The following is an 18,235-nucleotide window of genomic DNA, read 5'->3' as shown; positions in this document are numbered from 1 at the left end:
TCTTAGAGCAGCTAGAAGTAAAAGCGTGGGACTGTAATCCATACCAAACTCTGAAATCTGTTCTACAACCAATTGTTGCAATTGTGCTTTGAAATTTATTGTTTTTTGTGTGCATGTTATTTTTCACAAAAAAAAAGTTTATTATTATGATAAATGATGATACTATGAATCACTAATTGTACACTTTGGATGATTACATGGTATGTGATTATATATCTCAATTAAAAATTTAAAAAAGAGGCCTATGCACTTCTCAAAAATAAAATTCAACAAATGGTGCTGCAATAACGTGATAGTCACACAGAAAAAGAATGAAACGTGACCCCCACCACAGCAAACAAAAAAAAAAAGAAAACTGAAGATCAGGAACCTGTCTTCTACCCCTCACTCTCCAGAGGGAACCGCTATTAGATGGGAAAAATTTGAGCCAATTTTTGAAAATTTGTAAGGCAATTCATGTCAGAAAACAGTTTATCAAACACAATGAAACATGACTTTTTCCAAAATCACAGTAAATTTTACTTTAAAAAAAAAATGCATGTATCTTGAGCTCTCATTCGCCTCATGTTTTTCCAAATAAAACTGGCAAGCAGGGTGGGTCTGGGGTACCTAGGGACCGTCAAGGACAAGGCTGGCTGCGCAGCTCTGCACAGGGACATCCAGGCTTGCAAACCACAGCACTGCACGACAGGGGGCCAAAGCTTAGCTGGAGCTGCAGGGACCAGCACCAGTTCTCCCTCCTTCCCCTGTGGGAATCCAACCTTCCTCAAGGCCATATCTCCCTCACCGGCTACATGCCGGTTCTCATGGCACTACCGCCCTCTGCTTTAGGGTTCAACGGTCCCTCCCCACCGTACCATAAGATTCTGGAGGGCAGGCCCAGCACACACAGGTATGCAAGGCTTGCTCAAATGGACTGAGGTCTCACAGGCGAGTGGGGCCTCCCCACATGGCCACAGAACCCATGTGGCTCAGCCTTCCAGAGGCCAGCACTCTGCACACACACTCGACTCCAGGGCCTGAACATAAATTACTGCTGCAGCTGTGCTCACACATGCAGATTCGTCCATCCACCAGAGCCCCATCTGCCTCTGAGAGCATAAGGTACAGGGTGACAACAGAGACCAAGAGGACATCTCTATGCCTGGCAGAGACACACACCAGCGTGTTGGTCAGCCTGCCCATAAATCAGGAGCATCCTAGCCTATGAGGCCATAGGGTGGTTGGCAAACAGATACCATGGCCTGAGATCAGCTGTCCCCAGCAACCTCAACCCCCTCTCTATTCCAACCAGTCTCATTTCTGCTCCTCTGACATCTCCACATGGATGCTGGACAGGAAGCAGGGATGTTGCCCACCCTAAACAACTCCTCTTCTGCTACCTCCTCCTAACTCTGCACTTCCCCCAGGGTCCCAGAGCTCAAGACCCAGGGGCCTACACTCACCCAAGGACCTGAGATTGCCCCAACTCTCCCTCTTACAGCTCACCTCTCACCAAGTGCTACCAAGCCCTCTCCAGACCAGTCTGGAATCCACCCCATCCCCCCTACCCCGATTTCCTCACCCACAATCCCACTCCAACCCAGACCCCATACTTCTCGTGTTGGTGACTATGCAGAGCCTCCTAGGCCCCCTGGCCTCTAGGCTTGCCCTGGGCATCTTCCTCACGGGCAGCCAGAGGGGTGGTTTTGACTCGCTGATCTGCCTGAGCTCTGATGGCTCCCACTGCCGTGGAATCGAGCCCAAGCTTGCAGACATAACCTGCAAGGATGTGGCCTGCAAAGCACTTGTCTCCTCCAGCTTCACTGCCTCTGGTCTCATCTCCATCAGCCTCAATGCCTCCAGCCTCATCTCCTGTCACCTCGACCCTCCTCTCCTCCAGCCTCGTTTCCTGTCACCTTGAGCCTCCTCTCCTCCAGGCTCACTGCCTCTAGCCTCGTCTCCTCCAGCCTTGTCACAGGTCCTATGATCCAGCCTTCCTGGGGCATTCAGATCAGACTTCACTTCCTGTGGGGTCCCTTCCCTGAGTAGTACCTACTGCTCTAACCTCCTTTCACATTTCAGGTCAGCCCGCTCCTCCTACAGGTACCGCGTGTCACTCCACCACAGGACTTCTCATGCTCACTCTATTTTCCTTAGTCCCTATCTCTACACCATAAACTCTTGTCTCTCTCATTGTTGGGCACCCAGGGCCTGGTGCAGGCCCAGACCTTTAGGAAGCACTCAGTCACTAGCCTGTCAGATACTGCTGAGTGGGCCACATACCACACTTCTGCCAGAGCCTCCCCAGGAACCTAGTCCAGGAACCAGCAAAGGGATACCAGGCCCCAGCCTCTCCTGGGGTCACTCGTCCTGCCTACAGATTCAATCAGGAAGTGGGATCTCCCCAGCTGCAATAAAGCTGTCTGCCCCATGCTCTGTCTAACTCCACCAAACACAAATCTCTGTAGTCTGCTCTCTATGCCAAAGCCAAGCACTGTGCTGGGGACCTGGCTAGCACAAATCCTTGTTGGATTAATCTGAATCTAGAAAGGAAAGTAGAGAAGAGCAGAGAAGAAGAATCACATAATTCTCCAAACAGAAGGGCTATATCAAAAGGCACAGACCAGAACAGGGGCCTGGCTCAGACTCCACCCCCTCACCCCTGACCCCTCCACACCCTTAATCTAAATCCCGTCCAGTCAGTAGGGCCCAAGTCCAGGCCCATTGCCCAGCAGGGACACACCTGGCTTACCTTGGCCTCTGAACTCCAGGTAACTTCTGCTAAGGACAGTTATCTTTCCAAGTATGTGTCACAGCATATCTTACTGTCCCTCCTAGAAAGGGCCCCTGTCCTGGGTCTCTCAATCATATGACAGGCACTCTGAGACTGGAAAACATCTATCCTTTCGGAGGTGGAGGAGAAGGATCATATTCTACGGACTAAAGATGCTGGCTTCCAGTCCAGCACAGAAAAGTGGGCCTCCCCTCCCACCTCAGAGCCCAAAGAAATTAGAGCAAAGCAAACATGGTGAGAAACACACCCACTATGGCTGAGAGGTGGGAGAGGCGATGCAAGTGTTCAACATGTTTCTGGAAGACAGAAAGTGGATGAAAGCAGGCTGGCCAACGAAGCAGGAAGAGAAAGCCACAGCCCAGACTATGGAAAAGGGTGCTGCAGGCTCCAAGGAGGGCAAAGGTGGGAATTAAAGCTTGGTGGGGAGGAGGAGATGGGGAGTGACAGCTAATGGGCACAGGGTTTCTTTTTAGGGTGATGAGAATGCTCTGGAATTAGATGGTGGTGGTTGCACAACTTTGTGAATACACTAAAAACTGATATAAATACAACACAATGTAAATAGGGCACTAAAGGTAAATAGCATTATTATTATTATAGTAATGTTTTGTGACTTGTAACAAAGGTACCACACTAATGCAAAATATTAGTAACGTTAACAAGAGGAAAAACTGTGTGAAAGTGGAGTAAGTGGGAACTCGTACTTCCTGTCTGAAGTTTCTGGAAGTCTATGACTGCTCTAATAAAACTATAAATTAAACAAAATAAAATGAAAACAATGAATTGTAGACTCAAAAGAGTGGATTTTATGTGAATTATAACTCAATGAAGCAGTTATTAAAAAAAAAAAAAAGGCTGCATCCCAAGGTGGGGGGGATTCAACAAATGATGCTGTGATAACAGGGTATTCACATGGAAAAGAATGAAATGTGACCCCTATGCACAGCATACCAAAAAAAAAGGCAAATTTAAAAAATAAAAAGCCAAACCAAGGGGCAGCATTTACAACACCCGGCCTGGGGCCTCCTTCCAGATGGTTCTGCATCTTGAAAGAAGAACCAACTGTCTGAAGAAACTAAAGCTTACGGTAGGAAAAAGCCCCCCCACCCCCACCCCACCCCGTGAAGTCCTCCTCACGTAGTAATCAGGGAAGCCCATCTCCCTAAAAATAAACCTGCCGGTTAGCCAAACCTACTCTGCCCTGATGCTGACTCTTCTTTATGACTTATTTATTTTTTACCACATCTCTATTAATTCTTGAAGAAGACAATCAATTTCTTTTAAAAATACAGAGTTTGTGGTGAACGTTAAGTTCACATGATGGGGGGCAGAAAGCTCTGCCCTAAACAGAGGGTTCAGTATGAATCATCACCAAGGTAACAGAAATCATTGGACGACCAAAAGAAAACTTAGGAAAAAGAAAAAAAAACAACTAGAGTCATTGCCTCAGTTTTGAGGAGCTATACCTAGCAAACAAAGGGAAAATTAGTAAATAAGAAGAATTCTTAGATATTATAAATACAGTACTTAAACTGTTTTTAATTCAACAGAAAAACTAGAAAAAAACGTCAAGGAAATTTCCCAAAATGTAGAGCAAAAAGATAGTTTTTGAAAATGATAATATGTGCAGAAACAATTCAGTGGATTAAACGAACGCCAAAGAACAGCTAATATTTATAAAGTACTCCTGTGTGTCAAGCACTGTTCTCAGCCCTTTAGATATACTGACTCATTGACCCTTATGAAACTGGGATGAGTATTCCTGTTTTACAGATGAAAAAACATAGGTACAGAGAAATTCAATAAGAAACATCCCAGAAAGAGAAAATAAATAGATGGATATCAAGTAAAGAGAAGAAAATTTTCCAGAGCTAAAATGAAGGGAAACCAAATACAATGAACAACAACAACAAAAGGGACCCAGAAACACTGTCACAAAAGACATTCTAAAATGCTTCTAGAGAGAGAAAAAGGTCATCTGCAATAGAATGAAAACCCAATAGCATCAGATTTCTCAGAAGACAATGAAGCAACACTTTCAAAGACCAAACTATCATTTACCTGTGAGCACGGAATAACAGCAATTTCAAATACGTAGGATTCAAAGAGTATACTTCCCATACAACTCTCTTAAGAAATTTCTTAGGAAACTATTTGAGAAATTACTCCAGTAAGACAAGAGAAAAAAGTGAAAGTATGATGAAGACATATAATGCAAAGATTAAAAAAAAAAAAAAAAAAGGCAGCAGCAGCAAAGGGTACTCAAAAAGTCAAAGGCCAAAAATGAAGCAAATTAAAACAGGACAAAATTTTAACCAAGAATAAGAAAAAAGAACCCATCTGACCCTGACCTCAAGAGCATTCTCCTGTAAGAGGCCCAGAGTTTATAACGTGGACCAAGAGGAAGGAGGAACTCCTGGGACCCTGATAGCAAAGAGAATTGATAAAGCCAATACTGTTTGCTGGTTTCCCACTTTCCAAGTCAATCTATGATCTGGGAGGAGAAGTCTTGGTTTTAGTCCAAAAGCCTCAACAATGTCAAGCATCATGCTCAAAAAAAGGGTGCACTTGAGGGACTGAAGAAAAAACATGGAACTACTAAACTTTCCTACCTGGGAAATCCCTGATACACTCTGAAACATTAGGGACTACCAAGTTAACAGGCCAAGCCCTTGATCTTGAAGCTTGTTCTTATGAAAGTTATTTCTATGATGGAGAAGCTAAGCATACCTATAATTATGCCTAAGAGTTACTTCTAAAGGACTTTTGTTGCTCAGATGTAGCCTTTCTCTCTCTCTGTAAGCCCAACTCTAGTAATTAAAATCACTGCCCTTCCCCCTACGTGGGACATGATGTCCAGGGGTGTAAATCTCCCTGGCAACGTGGGACATGACTCCCAGGGATGAGCCTGGCCTTGGCACCATGGGATCAACACTGTCTTCCTGACCAAAAGGGGGAAAAGAAATGTAACAAAATAAGGTATCAGTAGCTAAGTGACATCGAATAGAGTCAAGAGGCTATTCTGGAAGTTACTTACACAAGCTTCAGCTAGATATTGCTAACTGCCAAGGTACACCAAGCCCCAAAGAAGCGTATACCTGTAAACCCTAAAGAATATCCAGGGCTCTATCCGAGACTCTATATAAAGTTTCACTCACTAAGTTTCACTCACCTCCAGATGGTTCTAGGCCAGAAAAATTCTGAAACCCAGAGTTACCAGACTCTCCAAGAACATCAACCAGTAGCACCACCCTACCCCTTAACGTCAACATCCCTTTTCAACATGAAAAAGTTAGAATGGTCACTGCCCAAATATCCCTAAAAATTGGGAGAAGGATCAAAGGAGAAGGAAGAGTTGTAACAGAGAAGGTAGGATTTAATAAAAGAGTTTGACTACTGAATCATTATACTGATGATTGTTTTTATTCTCCAGTATCTTGGAGCAGCTAAAAGAAAATACCTGAAACTATGGAACTGTAATACATACTACTTTGTAATTTGCTCTAAAACTACTTGCTAAAATGCATTTTGAAATTTATTGCTTTTTTGTATATGTTATTTTTCACAAAAAAGAAAAAAAATTGAGTTTTGTAAGATGTTGGCTTGAAGACTGATTTCAGGATCTTTTTTGGTTATTTGAATATGTAAAGTATACAGCAAGTGTTTTTGTTAAGGAAAGAGAGTACTTTTTCCCTTAAAGTGAAATAATTGTTGCAGAGTAAGAAACAGGAACATTTAGGACAAAATGGATGGATATAGAAAGTTGTAGAAGTCTTATTAGAAGTGAACTTTATTGGTTGTGGTTAAGGTTGGCTAAGATTTTACAGTTCTATAAGATTTTTAATAGTTTTCTTATCAGATAATATCTTCATGCAAAACAAGAATTTGGTTTTTACTGTTAAAATAACAATGCTTCTTGGATTATTTGTTTGCTCTTAACGAGAAGCTATAAAAGGTTCTCATTAAGAGAGTGATCTACCTAGATGACTAAGATTCTACGTCATATCAAACCAATATGCTTATTGATATGTATGCTGACCATTTTCTTCCTTACTGTTTTAGACAATGCCTCCTCATTAAAAAAAACTGTCTTGTTCTTTTTCATTGCTCAGATATAGCCTTACTTGCTCTAAGCCCAACTCTGCAAGTGAAATCACTGCCCTCCCTCCATGTGGGACATGACATCCAGGGGCGAAGTTCTCCTTGGTGACATGGGAGATGACTCTCAGGGATGAGTCTGGCCCTGGCACCATGGGATCAACAATTCTATCCTGACCAAAAGGGGGAACAGAAGTGCAACTAATAAAGTATCAGTGGGCGGGCCGCGGTGGCTCAGCGGGCAAAGTGCTTGCCTGCTATGCCGGAGGACCTCGGTTCGATTCCCGGCCCCAGCCCATGTAACAAAAACAAAAAAACAAAATACAATAAAACAAGAAAATGTTTAAAGATGTTTCCCTTTCTTCCTTCCTTCCTTCCTTCTATCCTTCCTTCCTTCTCTCTGTCTTTCCTTTAAAAAAAAAAAAAAATAAAATAAAGTATCAGTGACTCAGAGAGTTCAAATAGAGTCAAGAGGTTACTCTGGAGGTCAATCTTACACAAGCTTCAGTTAGACATTGCTACCTATCATAGCTGCCAAACCCCAACCAAAAACCATTCGGCCAATCCTAAAGGACACCTAGGGTAATATAAAAAGATTTTAGAAAGGTTCCATGCACTAGGGTAACTTTCCAGGAACCTACAACCTCCAGATGGGTTCCTGGACCAGATAAGCCCTGAAAGGGCTCCGTGAGGGGCCAGCCTTTCCAGAACATCAGCTAGTTTCATCTCCCTAGCCCATATTACTGATAGCCCCTTCCAACATGAAAAAGTTAGAATAGCCACAGTCCAAATATCCTTAAAGAGTGGGAAAGAAAGATCAGAGGTGATGGTGGACTTATACAGAGAAGGCAGGGTTTAACAAACGAATATGACTGCTGAATCATTAAACTGATATTTCTAGTAGGTTCCAGTATCTTAGAGCAGCTAGAAGTAAAAACCTAAAATCGTGGAATTGTGACCTATTCCAAACTCTGAAATCTGTTCTACAACTAATTGTTGTGTCATGCTTTGAAATTTATTGCTTTTTCTGTATATATGTTATTTATCACAAATAAGGAAAAAACAGACCATTGTAATGATAAAAAAATATTTTACTCCTTCTAGCCTCCTATATTCTGGAGCAACTAGAAGGAAAAATCTGAGGATGGTATGGTAGCCTACGACAAATTCTGGGATCTGTCCTGTAACTACTTGTTGAAGAGTGCTCTTTTCTTTCTTTGCTTTGTATGTTATATTATACAATAAAAAAACTTTTAAAAAATTGTCTTCTTAAAATGTTAACTCCTCTATTTACTTTCTAATTTTTGTTGCTTTGATTAAATAAAGAACCAAAAAAAAAAAGTAAAAAAAAGAACTCTGATCAAATTCTCTTGAACAAGATTCATTTCTGTTTTTCAAAATATGTTGATAACACAGCCTAATGTACAAATTTGTAATGAATGTCATTCTAAAACCAATATCATCTGCAAGGCATTTTCTTCAAATTCTATAAATTCAAGTTGATCATTTATGCGTATTGTGAAATTTAATTTATATCCCCCAGTACCTAAGCATGAATAAATGACTAAAAACAATTAAAAAAATAAAAATTAAAAAAAAAAAAGATGGAAAAGAGATTGCTCACAGGAAAAAAATTTAAAAAGTCTTCTAACTAATAGAACATAGCGGAAGGTTAAGTGTGTGACTTCCAAGATGGGGTTATAAAAGGCACAGTAGCTTCCTCCCGGCTCCCACTTTGGGGATGACTGCTACGGAGGACACAGCCACACCAAGGAGAGGTCCACAGGGTGAGGTTCTGAGGCCTCCTGCCAAGGGCCAGTAGGAACCTGTCAGGCACATGAATCTTGAACTACCATGGAAGGGGTCCAGCCAGCCTGTCACACCTTCAGCTAACTGCAGCCCCGGCCGACAGCTGGAGGCAATCTCAGGAGAGGTTCTGAACCAGAACCACCTGCTAAGCAGCTCCCAAGGTGCTGACCACAGAAACTTGAATAAAATAATAAATTCTTCTTGTTTTAAATAGGGGGTAAAAAGTGGGTGAGTATCGACCCAGTGCTCTGTGAAAAGAGATAAGGTGAGAGGATAAGGCAAGAGGAAGACAGCGAAGGTTAACTCCAGTGGAAGGCCACCAGGGAAAGCAAAGGGGCCCTCAGCAGAGAAGAGGGAGGCAGTGGCAACCACTGACCACTGCCCCCACAGCATTGGAAGCAACCATGGATGATACCTAAGTGAAGAGACATGGCCACCATCTACCCACCGTGCTTTAGAGTGCAGTCAGACAGCTTGGCCCCTCTGTACAACAGGGTGGTGGTAAGAATGAAATGAGTAATTATTATGCACTTACTATAAGCACTCCACACAGAAAGTGCTTACAGTAAGCACATAATAAATAGCCTTTATTATCAACAGGTGCTTCACAAATACCTCTGCTAGAAGGAAGGAAAGAAGAGGGGTGAAAGTGAAGACTCGGGGAGAGGAGAATGAGGAGAGGAATGAATAACCAAAGGCTAAGGGAAAAACCAGAAGAGAAAGAAACACCAACTATGCCAGGAGTAATCTCCAGTCACCTTGACCCTGGACCAGGAGTTTCTGCTTCCCCAAGGTGCGTCAGTTCCCCCACTAAGCAGTAAGCGCTCTGCAGGCACAGGGCCTGCAGGGGAAGTCACAGATGCTCACAACTCAGCTGCGGGGCCAAGGGTCCAGCTGCCCAGCAGGGGTGGAGAGAGGCAGACAAGAGCCCCTGCTGACCCTGAAGCACTCTGCCAGCAGCAAATCCCCCATACCTTTTTCAGCACCCTCACTCCAGAAATATTTACTGAACTCTTGTTATGTGTCAGGAAGCTCATTGCTTAATGCTGGGGCTATGACGATGAGAAAAGCAGTACAGCCTGAGCCCCAGCAGAGCTCACTAAACAGCCATCAATCTCATTTCCGAATTCCCCACCGAAGTCTTTCCTGGGGTGTCCCTGCCCCGGAAAGTCTTCACCAGGTAAACTGAATGAGTTGACACCTCTCTTTCCTATCAGAATGCGTCATCCATGAGGCCAGGAATCCTGCCACAGTGGCTAGACCATTGCTGAGTCCATGAATAAGGCCCTTTTCTTAACAAATGGCAGTCTGAGGGGCACAGTGGGGAAGAAAGACAGGGAAGAAGCAAGAGTGGTGAGTGAGCACCTTTTACTATTTTGCCCCAAGTATGATGGATTCGTAAAAATGGCATCCCAAGTCAAACACAGGCCCAGAAAGCAATTTCCTGATTACTCACCAGCTGGTTTCCAGTCACTCTTCCCATTCACTTAGGCTAAAGGGAACTGGCTACATTCTCTGGATGCTTCTCAGAACCCAAATCTAAATAATGATGTAAGAGGGCAGGCAACAAGCCCTTTCATTTTCCTACAATTAAGTCAACAGCAGAAGGAGAATGCAGGCTTTTGATACTCAAATGAGAAAGGACGGAGGAGGGCCACTGAAAGGCCACCTGCTCACCAACCAGCATGCCTGGAGACACAAGTCTGGCCCTTGGAGCAGGTGGAGACTGCTGCTTCTTGGGGAAAGGGTGAGCCACAAGGGGTCAGAGTTACAGGCACCTGGCCCCTGGGGACTGCGTGGCCAGGGTGGGAGACCACTCACCACGCTTGGGTTTGGGGAAGCTGTCGTGCAGGCGGAACACCACCTTCTCCACGAAGTGCTGGATCTCACACTGTTCAGGACCACGAACAAACACCATCCAGTCGTGGGTGAACCCCTCCGTGGTGGGCTTCTTCCTCAGCTGGGCACGGTGACCCAGCTCTAATTTGACCTGGACAGTACACTGGAGGGAGAAAGAGGCAGGGATGGGTCAAGGCAGAGCCCCAAGGAGGGAAACGCAAGCTGTGCTGCCCCAACTCCTGAACAGCAACTTTCAACATTGATCATGCTAAATAAAAAGGTTCTTGAGGGGTGCAACGTGTATCTGAACCACTAATAAGTGCGGTGAACAGCTCCTGGAATGCTTACACAGCACCAGGCACTGTGCTAAATGTTTTACATGTACTATCTGCCCATGACGCCCACCCAAAGCCCCCTGCAGCCCAGCCCATCTCGCTTCTCGCTCTGCACCTGTTCCTCGAATGAGCCAAGCTCCTTCCTATCCTTTCCCCGGACCTGCCCCCAACCAGCCTTGTCATTAAGGTCTCAGCTCAACTGAGAACCCCTTCTGAGAAGCTTTCCCTGACTATCCAATCTGAAAGCACCACCCCACCCCTGGAGTCCTGCATCATGATATCTCATGTTCTTCTTAGCCCCTGTCACTTTCAGAAGCTGTCCATCTACTCTACTGTAGTGTCAGCTCCTTGGGGTAGGAACCAGGCCTCCAGCTAGAATTCTCACAAGGACTTCACGCAACACCACTCCACGGTCCACAGTGCAACTGCCTCACTGCACTGCTGAGGAAACCAAGGATCCAAGCGTGAGCCACAGAGCTGCACACCCAAGGTTGCTCAGCTAGTGAGGAGAGGGGCCAGAGTCGAGCCTGGCCTATGTGGCCAAAGAGCCTGCTCGACTCACCACAAAGCTGACGCTCCTTGATGGAAACCCTGCAGGGCATGTTGTGGAAAACAGAACCCCTCTTCAGCGGCCTAAACCACCAGCAACAACACCGGCTTTCAGTTCTAAAGGCCAAACGGTGACTTGGTGAGGGTGGCGCAGCAAGCATGACGTCCCTGGGGACACATCCACGGTGGGCCAGCAGTCTTGACAGTCCAGCTCCCTTCTTTACACACATGCTGACATTCTCCCCAAAATTAAAGCAGGCTGTACAGCTCCACTCCACTGAACATAAAGCCACAGAACTTCACAGCATTCTCAACGCCTCGGTTGGACAAAACCACTGACAAGGAACCTGCTGTTAACAGCCACTCTAATTCTGATAATCCTCCCCAGACTTTTAACAGATACATAGTCCTTTATACCTAGTACCAGATACAAGAATGTTACAAAATAAAACTCAGGCCAAGTGGACACTTGTTTCTAAGTGCTGAGATAAGGTCAGCATAGTTCAGTCCAGTGGATTAGAGCCCACACTACCCAGACTAAATTCCCTCATGCTCAATGCCCCTTACTGACCAGAGAGCCCCACTTCCCACCACCCCCAGGGTCCCAGGTCAGAAAGCTCCACACTGCTGCTTTTAACCCTCTTTCTCACCAAGTACATACAGAGAACGCATCAGTTGTCAGTTCCTATGGCCGCAATCCCCTCACACCTATCTCATCTCTATAATCTCACAGTCCCCTTTAGCCCATGGCCACTTTTGGATACATGCACCCACACAGACTGCCTGCCTTCCTCTGCGCTCTCCTTCCTTGGGCTCTCCATGCCCTTGCCACCAGTCACTTATCCTGAGGGGAGCAGGTCAGACAGACCCCTAGGTCCCCCATTCTAAAGCTTCTGATTGCTCATGATTGCTCACCAGTCCCCTGGAGTAAAGTCCAAACTCCTCCAGACACCTTCCCACCTTCCATCTCTGCATTTCCTCAAGCTCCAGAGGCTCCTTTTTTTTTTTTCACCCTTTAGCCCTTCTGAAGTCAGAATGCATCTTGCAGTCCAGATGTAAGTTTCACATACTGAAAGGTGCCCCTCCCCCACTACGGGAAGACTATTACTAAGTTGGTGGCATGTCTTAAAGGCTCTAGGAAATATACACAACCTAGGTTAGGGTCCAACTAAACCACAAAGCTGGGTGTCAGAACCTTTCCTCTAGTCCCTCATCATGGGGTGCTCTCAACTCATCTTACTACTTATCAAAATCCTACCTGTCCCTGGCTCAAGTGCTACTTTCTGAAAGCCCTTCCTGATCTCTGCAATGGTTCAGCTGTCTCCACGGCATCTCCACTGAACCCTGCTGTGCAGCCTTCAGCACCCATTTCATCCTGCTGTGTTCTCCTGATGTCCACTGCTATCCCCGAGGACCCTGGAAAGCCTACGAGCAGAGGCCACATCTCGTTTGTCCTTTTAAACACTCCAAGAGCCACAGTACACGAGGCATCAATACTATTGGATGGATTGAACTAAGAGCCTTCCAGATCAGCAAGTTCTGAATCATGCTTTCCACTAAGGGAAAGCACAAACTGGCTGATAAGAATGGGTTGATTCAACCTGGGAAGAGCCCATGAGAAAAGTGGGGCTCTGGGTACTTAGCAAACCAGACGCAAGACACGGGGCAGATGGCGTTCCCTGACACAAGATGAGATCCCTTTTGGGGTCCCACAGGGAAAGAGAGTGGTGACTGGCTAAGGACTGGGTATGACAAGGGTATGAGGGGCTGTGGGCTGGATGGAGCATTTAGATGCAGCACAACAGAAATGACCAACTATAAGTGGAGGGCTGGATGAGGAAATAGTAACTGAGCAAAAGTACTCTGGCAATCTGTGTACATCTGCATTGAAGGCAAGAAAGAAAAAAAAATAAACAGCAACAACAAAACCCGCCAAGAGACAAGCAGAGACAGTGGCAGAGAGGAAAAAGGTAAACAGAGCCTGAAATGGGAACACGGGCAAGGCTTTAAGGGTCCTTGCTTCAAGGCAAGGAGATTCAAGTAACTCCAGATCCTGGTGGCTGGGACGATGCTGAGACCACCAATGGCGGGGAGAGAGGAAATTGGGGAGCTCAGCTGTAGTGACAAATCCGAGGTGCTGAGATAACATTCATGAGGGAAGTTCCTACCAAAAGCTAGAGATAAGGGACTCAATGTCAGATGAGGGACTCGATGTCAGGATAAATACATAATACTCAAAATCAGCCACAAGCCTCTATTTGAAAAGTACTGCCTAGAGAGAACATTTGAGCACCACAAACCAACGAACAAAAACACAAACAAAATTTACATTATCCCTAATGGATATATTCACCATCTATATCAGCCTCTGCTTTTCTCAACCAGTTTGGCACTGGGAACAGGGAGCGAATCTCTGAGTTGCTGGGAGTGTTACAGGTGAAAACTAAACATATGCAATTAGAACAGTAACAAGCAACATGCTGGAAAGAGACTTTGGGCTCTGGTGCTAACTCCTATATCATATGCTCATCTCCTCCAAAGCGGCTGTCTCCCCTCCAGCTGCTCAAACCTCTGCTGACCTCCTGGCAGTTTTGAGTACATGGGGTTCTGACCCAGGGCACACAAACGGCAGAGTAGATTACTGTGTGAGATTGGAAGGCCACAGCTTCATTGCAGAGGGGGAAATGGAGGCGCCAAAAATAAGCTTTGGCGGCCAAAGTAAACAGGAAGGTTCTGAAGCGGCGATGGGTAATCTTGGCAGCCAGCAGGCCATGCCCAGAGCACCAGCGGGGCAGCACCAATGCCCTAGGGGCCGGCGCCAACCTCAGCCTCCACACCCCCGTGAAGGGCGTGCCGCAGACTCAGTCAACAGATCCCGCCCCCGGCACGCTGATGCACTGAGCAGAGGAACACTCCCCTGAATGCTGGAATCTTCTAAGAAATAAAGATGGTGGAATAACAGAGTCTCTGCCACAAGGTTTAAAAAAATTTTTTTCCACTGAATCAACAAGATGTTCAAGCTGCATTAACTAGAGGCAAGTGATTGGTGCATAACATGTCCTGGGCAGCCACTCTGACTTGTCAAGTCACGATAATTTATGAGCACGGCAAGCCCATCCCACATCCAAGAGTGACACCCCTCCCTTCTACTCCACTTGGATTCCTCCATCCATGAACCAAAGAACTGAAGCAAAGCAATCAGCTCTTTCCCTATGAAGAGTGTCTGGCAAAAGAGGTCAACTGACTAGTGGCTAGGTTAAACTTGGACTCTCTTGGAATGAATGATTCTGGCATGCCTGTAGATGTTCCCCCCAATTTCCCACGCGGCAGCCTTATCCCAGGTTCTTTCAAGACACCAGCACTGCCCTCTGCTCAGAAGACACTTTGCTGGAACCTCCAGAACTGCTGACTGAAAGCAAAGCCAAGAACTCGGCCTTGGTTACTGCCACTTCCAAGCACCTTTGGGAATCCCCTTGCCACCTGTTCCCCAACAAAGCCCAGAGCCAAGTGGACAATTCCAGGCCTGCCCTGGAAAGCTCTAACCATTTTACTTTGAGAAGTCAACAGAAACACAGTGAAATGGAGCAGCACGAGGAGGGCTCCAAGGGCTATCTGAGGACAGTTAGGCTGGGGCAGAAGGCCTCAACTGGGCGCTGCCCTCTCGGCAGGCCAAATGGCTGAGGCTGCTTGGCACAAAAGGGCCAGAATCCTAAACCCCACAAGCCAGGCAAACACATCCTGGAGGGCTGCTTCCCAGCCACAATTTCGCTAAAGAGTATCACTCTTTCAGGGTGTGGACTGAAAGTGGCCCTTGCCTGGCCAAGAAAGAAAAAGCCTTGTTCCAACGGCTCCACACAATCCAAGCCCCTTACTTCGTCAGCTCGTTCCCCCCTCTTCCCAAGAACCCTGACCTAAGCCTGACCCCAGAAGGCAGGTCTTTAACAAATTTATCTCTAAGATTTCCCCTGATTTTTCTGGTGGGAATTATTTTCAACAAATGCCCTCTCCTCTGGGAATCTGCACATTACCAAGTGGTATAATTATGCCAGGAGTTTGGCTACTGCATCTAATTCCCTCTGATGAGACCATTCCCTCCCTCTCAGGAGGGGAAAGCTCTGAGGAGGCTTTTCCCTCTTCTGCTCAAATTGATTTAGCCAAATCCTACTGGACCTGGCAAGTCTGCTACAAGTGTGGTCTACATCCGTGCAAATAGAAAACGATAATGGTGTTTGGGAGCTCCTACGAGGGATGACAAAACAAGGCCAAATAAGACACTCTCACTGGAACTTTCTCCCAGCAGACCCAGTTGGAGGCTCTTAGGAGCAGCCACTGAATCAGGAATGGAAGAAAGATACAGAAGTGACAGAGGTGTCTTTGTATCAATCTTCTAAAGCAAGGAGTGCCTGCCTGGAATAGGATGGATAAAGCCAGAGGACAGGACCCCCACATAGGGCCACCTGAAGCCTTAGTCCTCAGCCACTGGTCAGCACTCCTAGCCCTTTTCCAGCTTCATATCTGCCCTGCTCCCTCAGATCTGGGTATGAACTCATCAACAAAGAATGAGAAGGGGCTCAATGAATTTCTCTCTGAAAACTCTCTAAGAATGCCTAGGCAGACCAGACAGATATGCAAATATACCCACAGTCCTTAGAGTTTTCAGGTTCCTGGTAAGACTGACCCTCACCTACCTATCAGGGAAGGTGCCTCAGACAGGGTATTTGCGAGATGCCAGCTGGATTGTACAGACGGTGTGCCCAGGCTGCAAACTTCTCCAGGGAGCAGTCTGGACAGATTTCTGAACATGCTCAAAGCCAACAGAGGCCCGGGACTGGTTACCTGGAGATCAAGTCCTAGTTCCTTCTATTTTACAGACATTTGGTGAAGCTCATGAAGCGAAAAACCTGGGGTAAGAAACCATGATGTCAAGAGGCACAACTCTGGTCCCTGCTCTTGAGTTCTTTGTGAAAGAATAACTTTAGGACCAAAAACAAAACGAAACAAAAATTGGCAAATCGGCTTTCTAGGCACCAAATTTTAGAGTTGGGGAGGAAACAAACCCTCAAGTTACTGTTCTCTCAGCCATCCCGAGCTTTTCTACATAAAGTTGGGGGAAAGGGTAGAGATGCCAGAGAGAATTCTACTGCCCTCAACCCCTCTCTAAACTGTCCTGGGTCTGCACTTGCACATCTGTGAAACGGGTGGCCGAGGGATCACCTAGTGCCCTGGCCAGCAGAAACAAGCTTGCCCTTCTAGAACAAAAGAGTATCATCGCAAAGGGGTTGTTTCCAAATTCAAATTCAATAGGCCCTCAGGAACCCGGGGGATTCCTTCCAGAAGGAGTGGGGCTCCCTGGAAAAGAAACCTGCTCAGATGCCAAACACCGCTTCCTCTGCTACCCCTGGCAGCTCACCCTACCTCCATGCTGCCAGTATTTGCTCCGTCTTCATCCAGGCCCGTTCAGTAGTAACTAGTACAGATTGGGGATTGGAGGGGCTCAACACGTGGCCTAGGGTCAGGACAAAGGGAACAGGACAGACTTTCTCTTGGGCATGGGGGAAGAAAAGAGTTCAATGTCAGAAGTTGGAAGCCCAAAGCAAAAAGTGAAATCCTATTTCTTAGCTAAAGTCCTTAAAGATGCAACAGGAAGGGAAAAAGAGAATCAAAGTCTCCCCAAGTAAGCAGGCATTTAGTTTCACACTCCAAATGAGGCATCTACAGGTTTGCAACATCTTGAGGGAGAAAGGAAAGGCCGAGATTCTGCTCGATTCAAAGTGTCTTCCAAGCACACAGACTTTCTCAAACCCTTATAGCTACTTGGGTGGAAGACACCATTCTCCCCAGCTTCCCCAGGGCTTCTGACTCTGTTCTGAAGGGACAGAGCTCCTGTGCCTCTTCCAGATTTACAGGAAAACATGGCTGGGAAAGGAAAATGAGACCATGGGTTGACACACGCTTTTCTTTGGGAACTGCTTCACCGGCAAATACTGCAAGGATTTAGACCAGCCCTCTCCAACAGAACTTTCTGCGACGACGGAAATGTTCTCTGTGCCACCCCATTCGTGGCTAGCGGCCACGTGGGGTTACACCAAGTACTACATAAGTGGCCTGGAGTGACAGAGGAACTGGATTTTTCAGTCTAATTAGCTTAAATTTAAATAGCCACATGTTCTAGAGTCTGCCATTCCAGGTAGCACAGACCTGACTCCTGGGCCTGGGTCTGTTCACCAGTCCACCCAAGCAAGGCCTCTGTATTCCTCCACCAAGGACCAAGAATGCTACCTCTTCTCACCACTCCACTTTCAGCCATGACAACCACCCGGGCTCCTGGAGCCTGGCACACCACAAACCAACTGTGCACACTTCACCTCATGCCAACTCCCCTGGGACTAAGGGGTGTGGTGGGGGGAGAGGCGATACCCTACGCCCTTGTGGTGCTGAACAAGACTTTCCCAGAGGGGGACTGCATTTAAAAGGGCATTTTGTTTTGTTTTTTAACTTGGTACGACTGGAGGCAACAAGTAACGTCCCTATAACAAATATTAACTCATACCACTGGGTGGAAATTCATCATTCAACTTATAAATGCACCTTCACTTCTCAAGAGAAAGGCAGCAGCCCAAAGACAGAGGAAAACCATGCTGAGTGGGCGCGAGAAGCACAAGCACAATTCTGTACCACAGGCAGCTGAGACAGGCTAGGGGAAGTGCCTGGCCCCCAACCCCTGCAATCTCAATAGCTGCACAGGGCCTCAGCAAACAGAGCTGCCCTGGAGGCGCCCACAGCCAGGGGTGCCCCAACCTGCCCTAGTTAACAGCAGAGATTTTTGTTG

The 18,235-nt window shown here is 46.3% G+C and overlaps 1 protein-coding gene across 8 annotated transcripts in view; it reads right to left on the bottom strand.

Annotated features, from left to right (window-relative positions):
* MLLT1 (MLLT1 super elongation complex subunit) overlaps positions 1 to 18,235 on the bottom strand; it is an 88,956-nt gene that overhangs the window by 68,922 nt on the left and 1,799 nt on the right. For 6 of the 8 annotated variants that reach the window (XM_077120966.1, XM_077120968.1, XM_077120972.1 and 3 more), the window contains exon 2: positions 10,505 to 10,685. In XM_077120966.1, the coding sequence (XP_076977081.1) occupies positions 10,505 to 10,685 (181 nt within the window). Of the gene's footprint in view, positions 1 to 10,504; positions 10,686 to 11,419 lie in introns of all 8 variants that reach the window. The other 2 variants (XM_077120970.1, XM_077120971.1) reach the window with 2 other exon arrangements.

This window comes from Tamandua tetradactyla, chromosome 11, assembly GCF_023851605.1.
Source record: "Tamandua tetradactyla isolate mTamTet1 chromosome 11, mTamTet1.pri, whole genome shotgun sequence".
Taxonomy (NCBI): Eukaryota; Metazoa; Chordata; class Mammalia; order Pilosa; family Myrmecophagidae; genus Tamandua; species Tamandua tetradactyla.
Note: the sequence above shows the minus strand (reverse complement) of the source record. Positions and strands in the feature narration are given on the sequence as shown.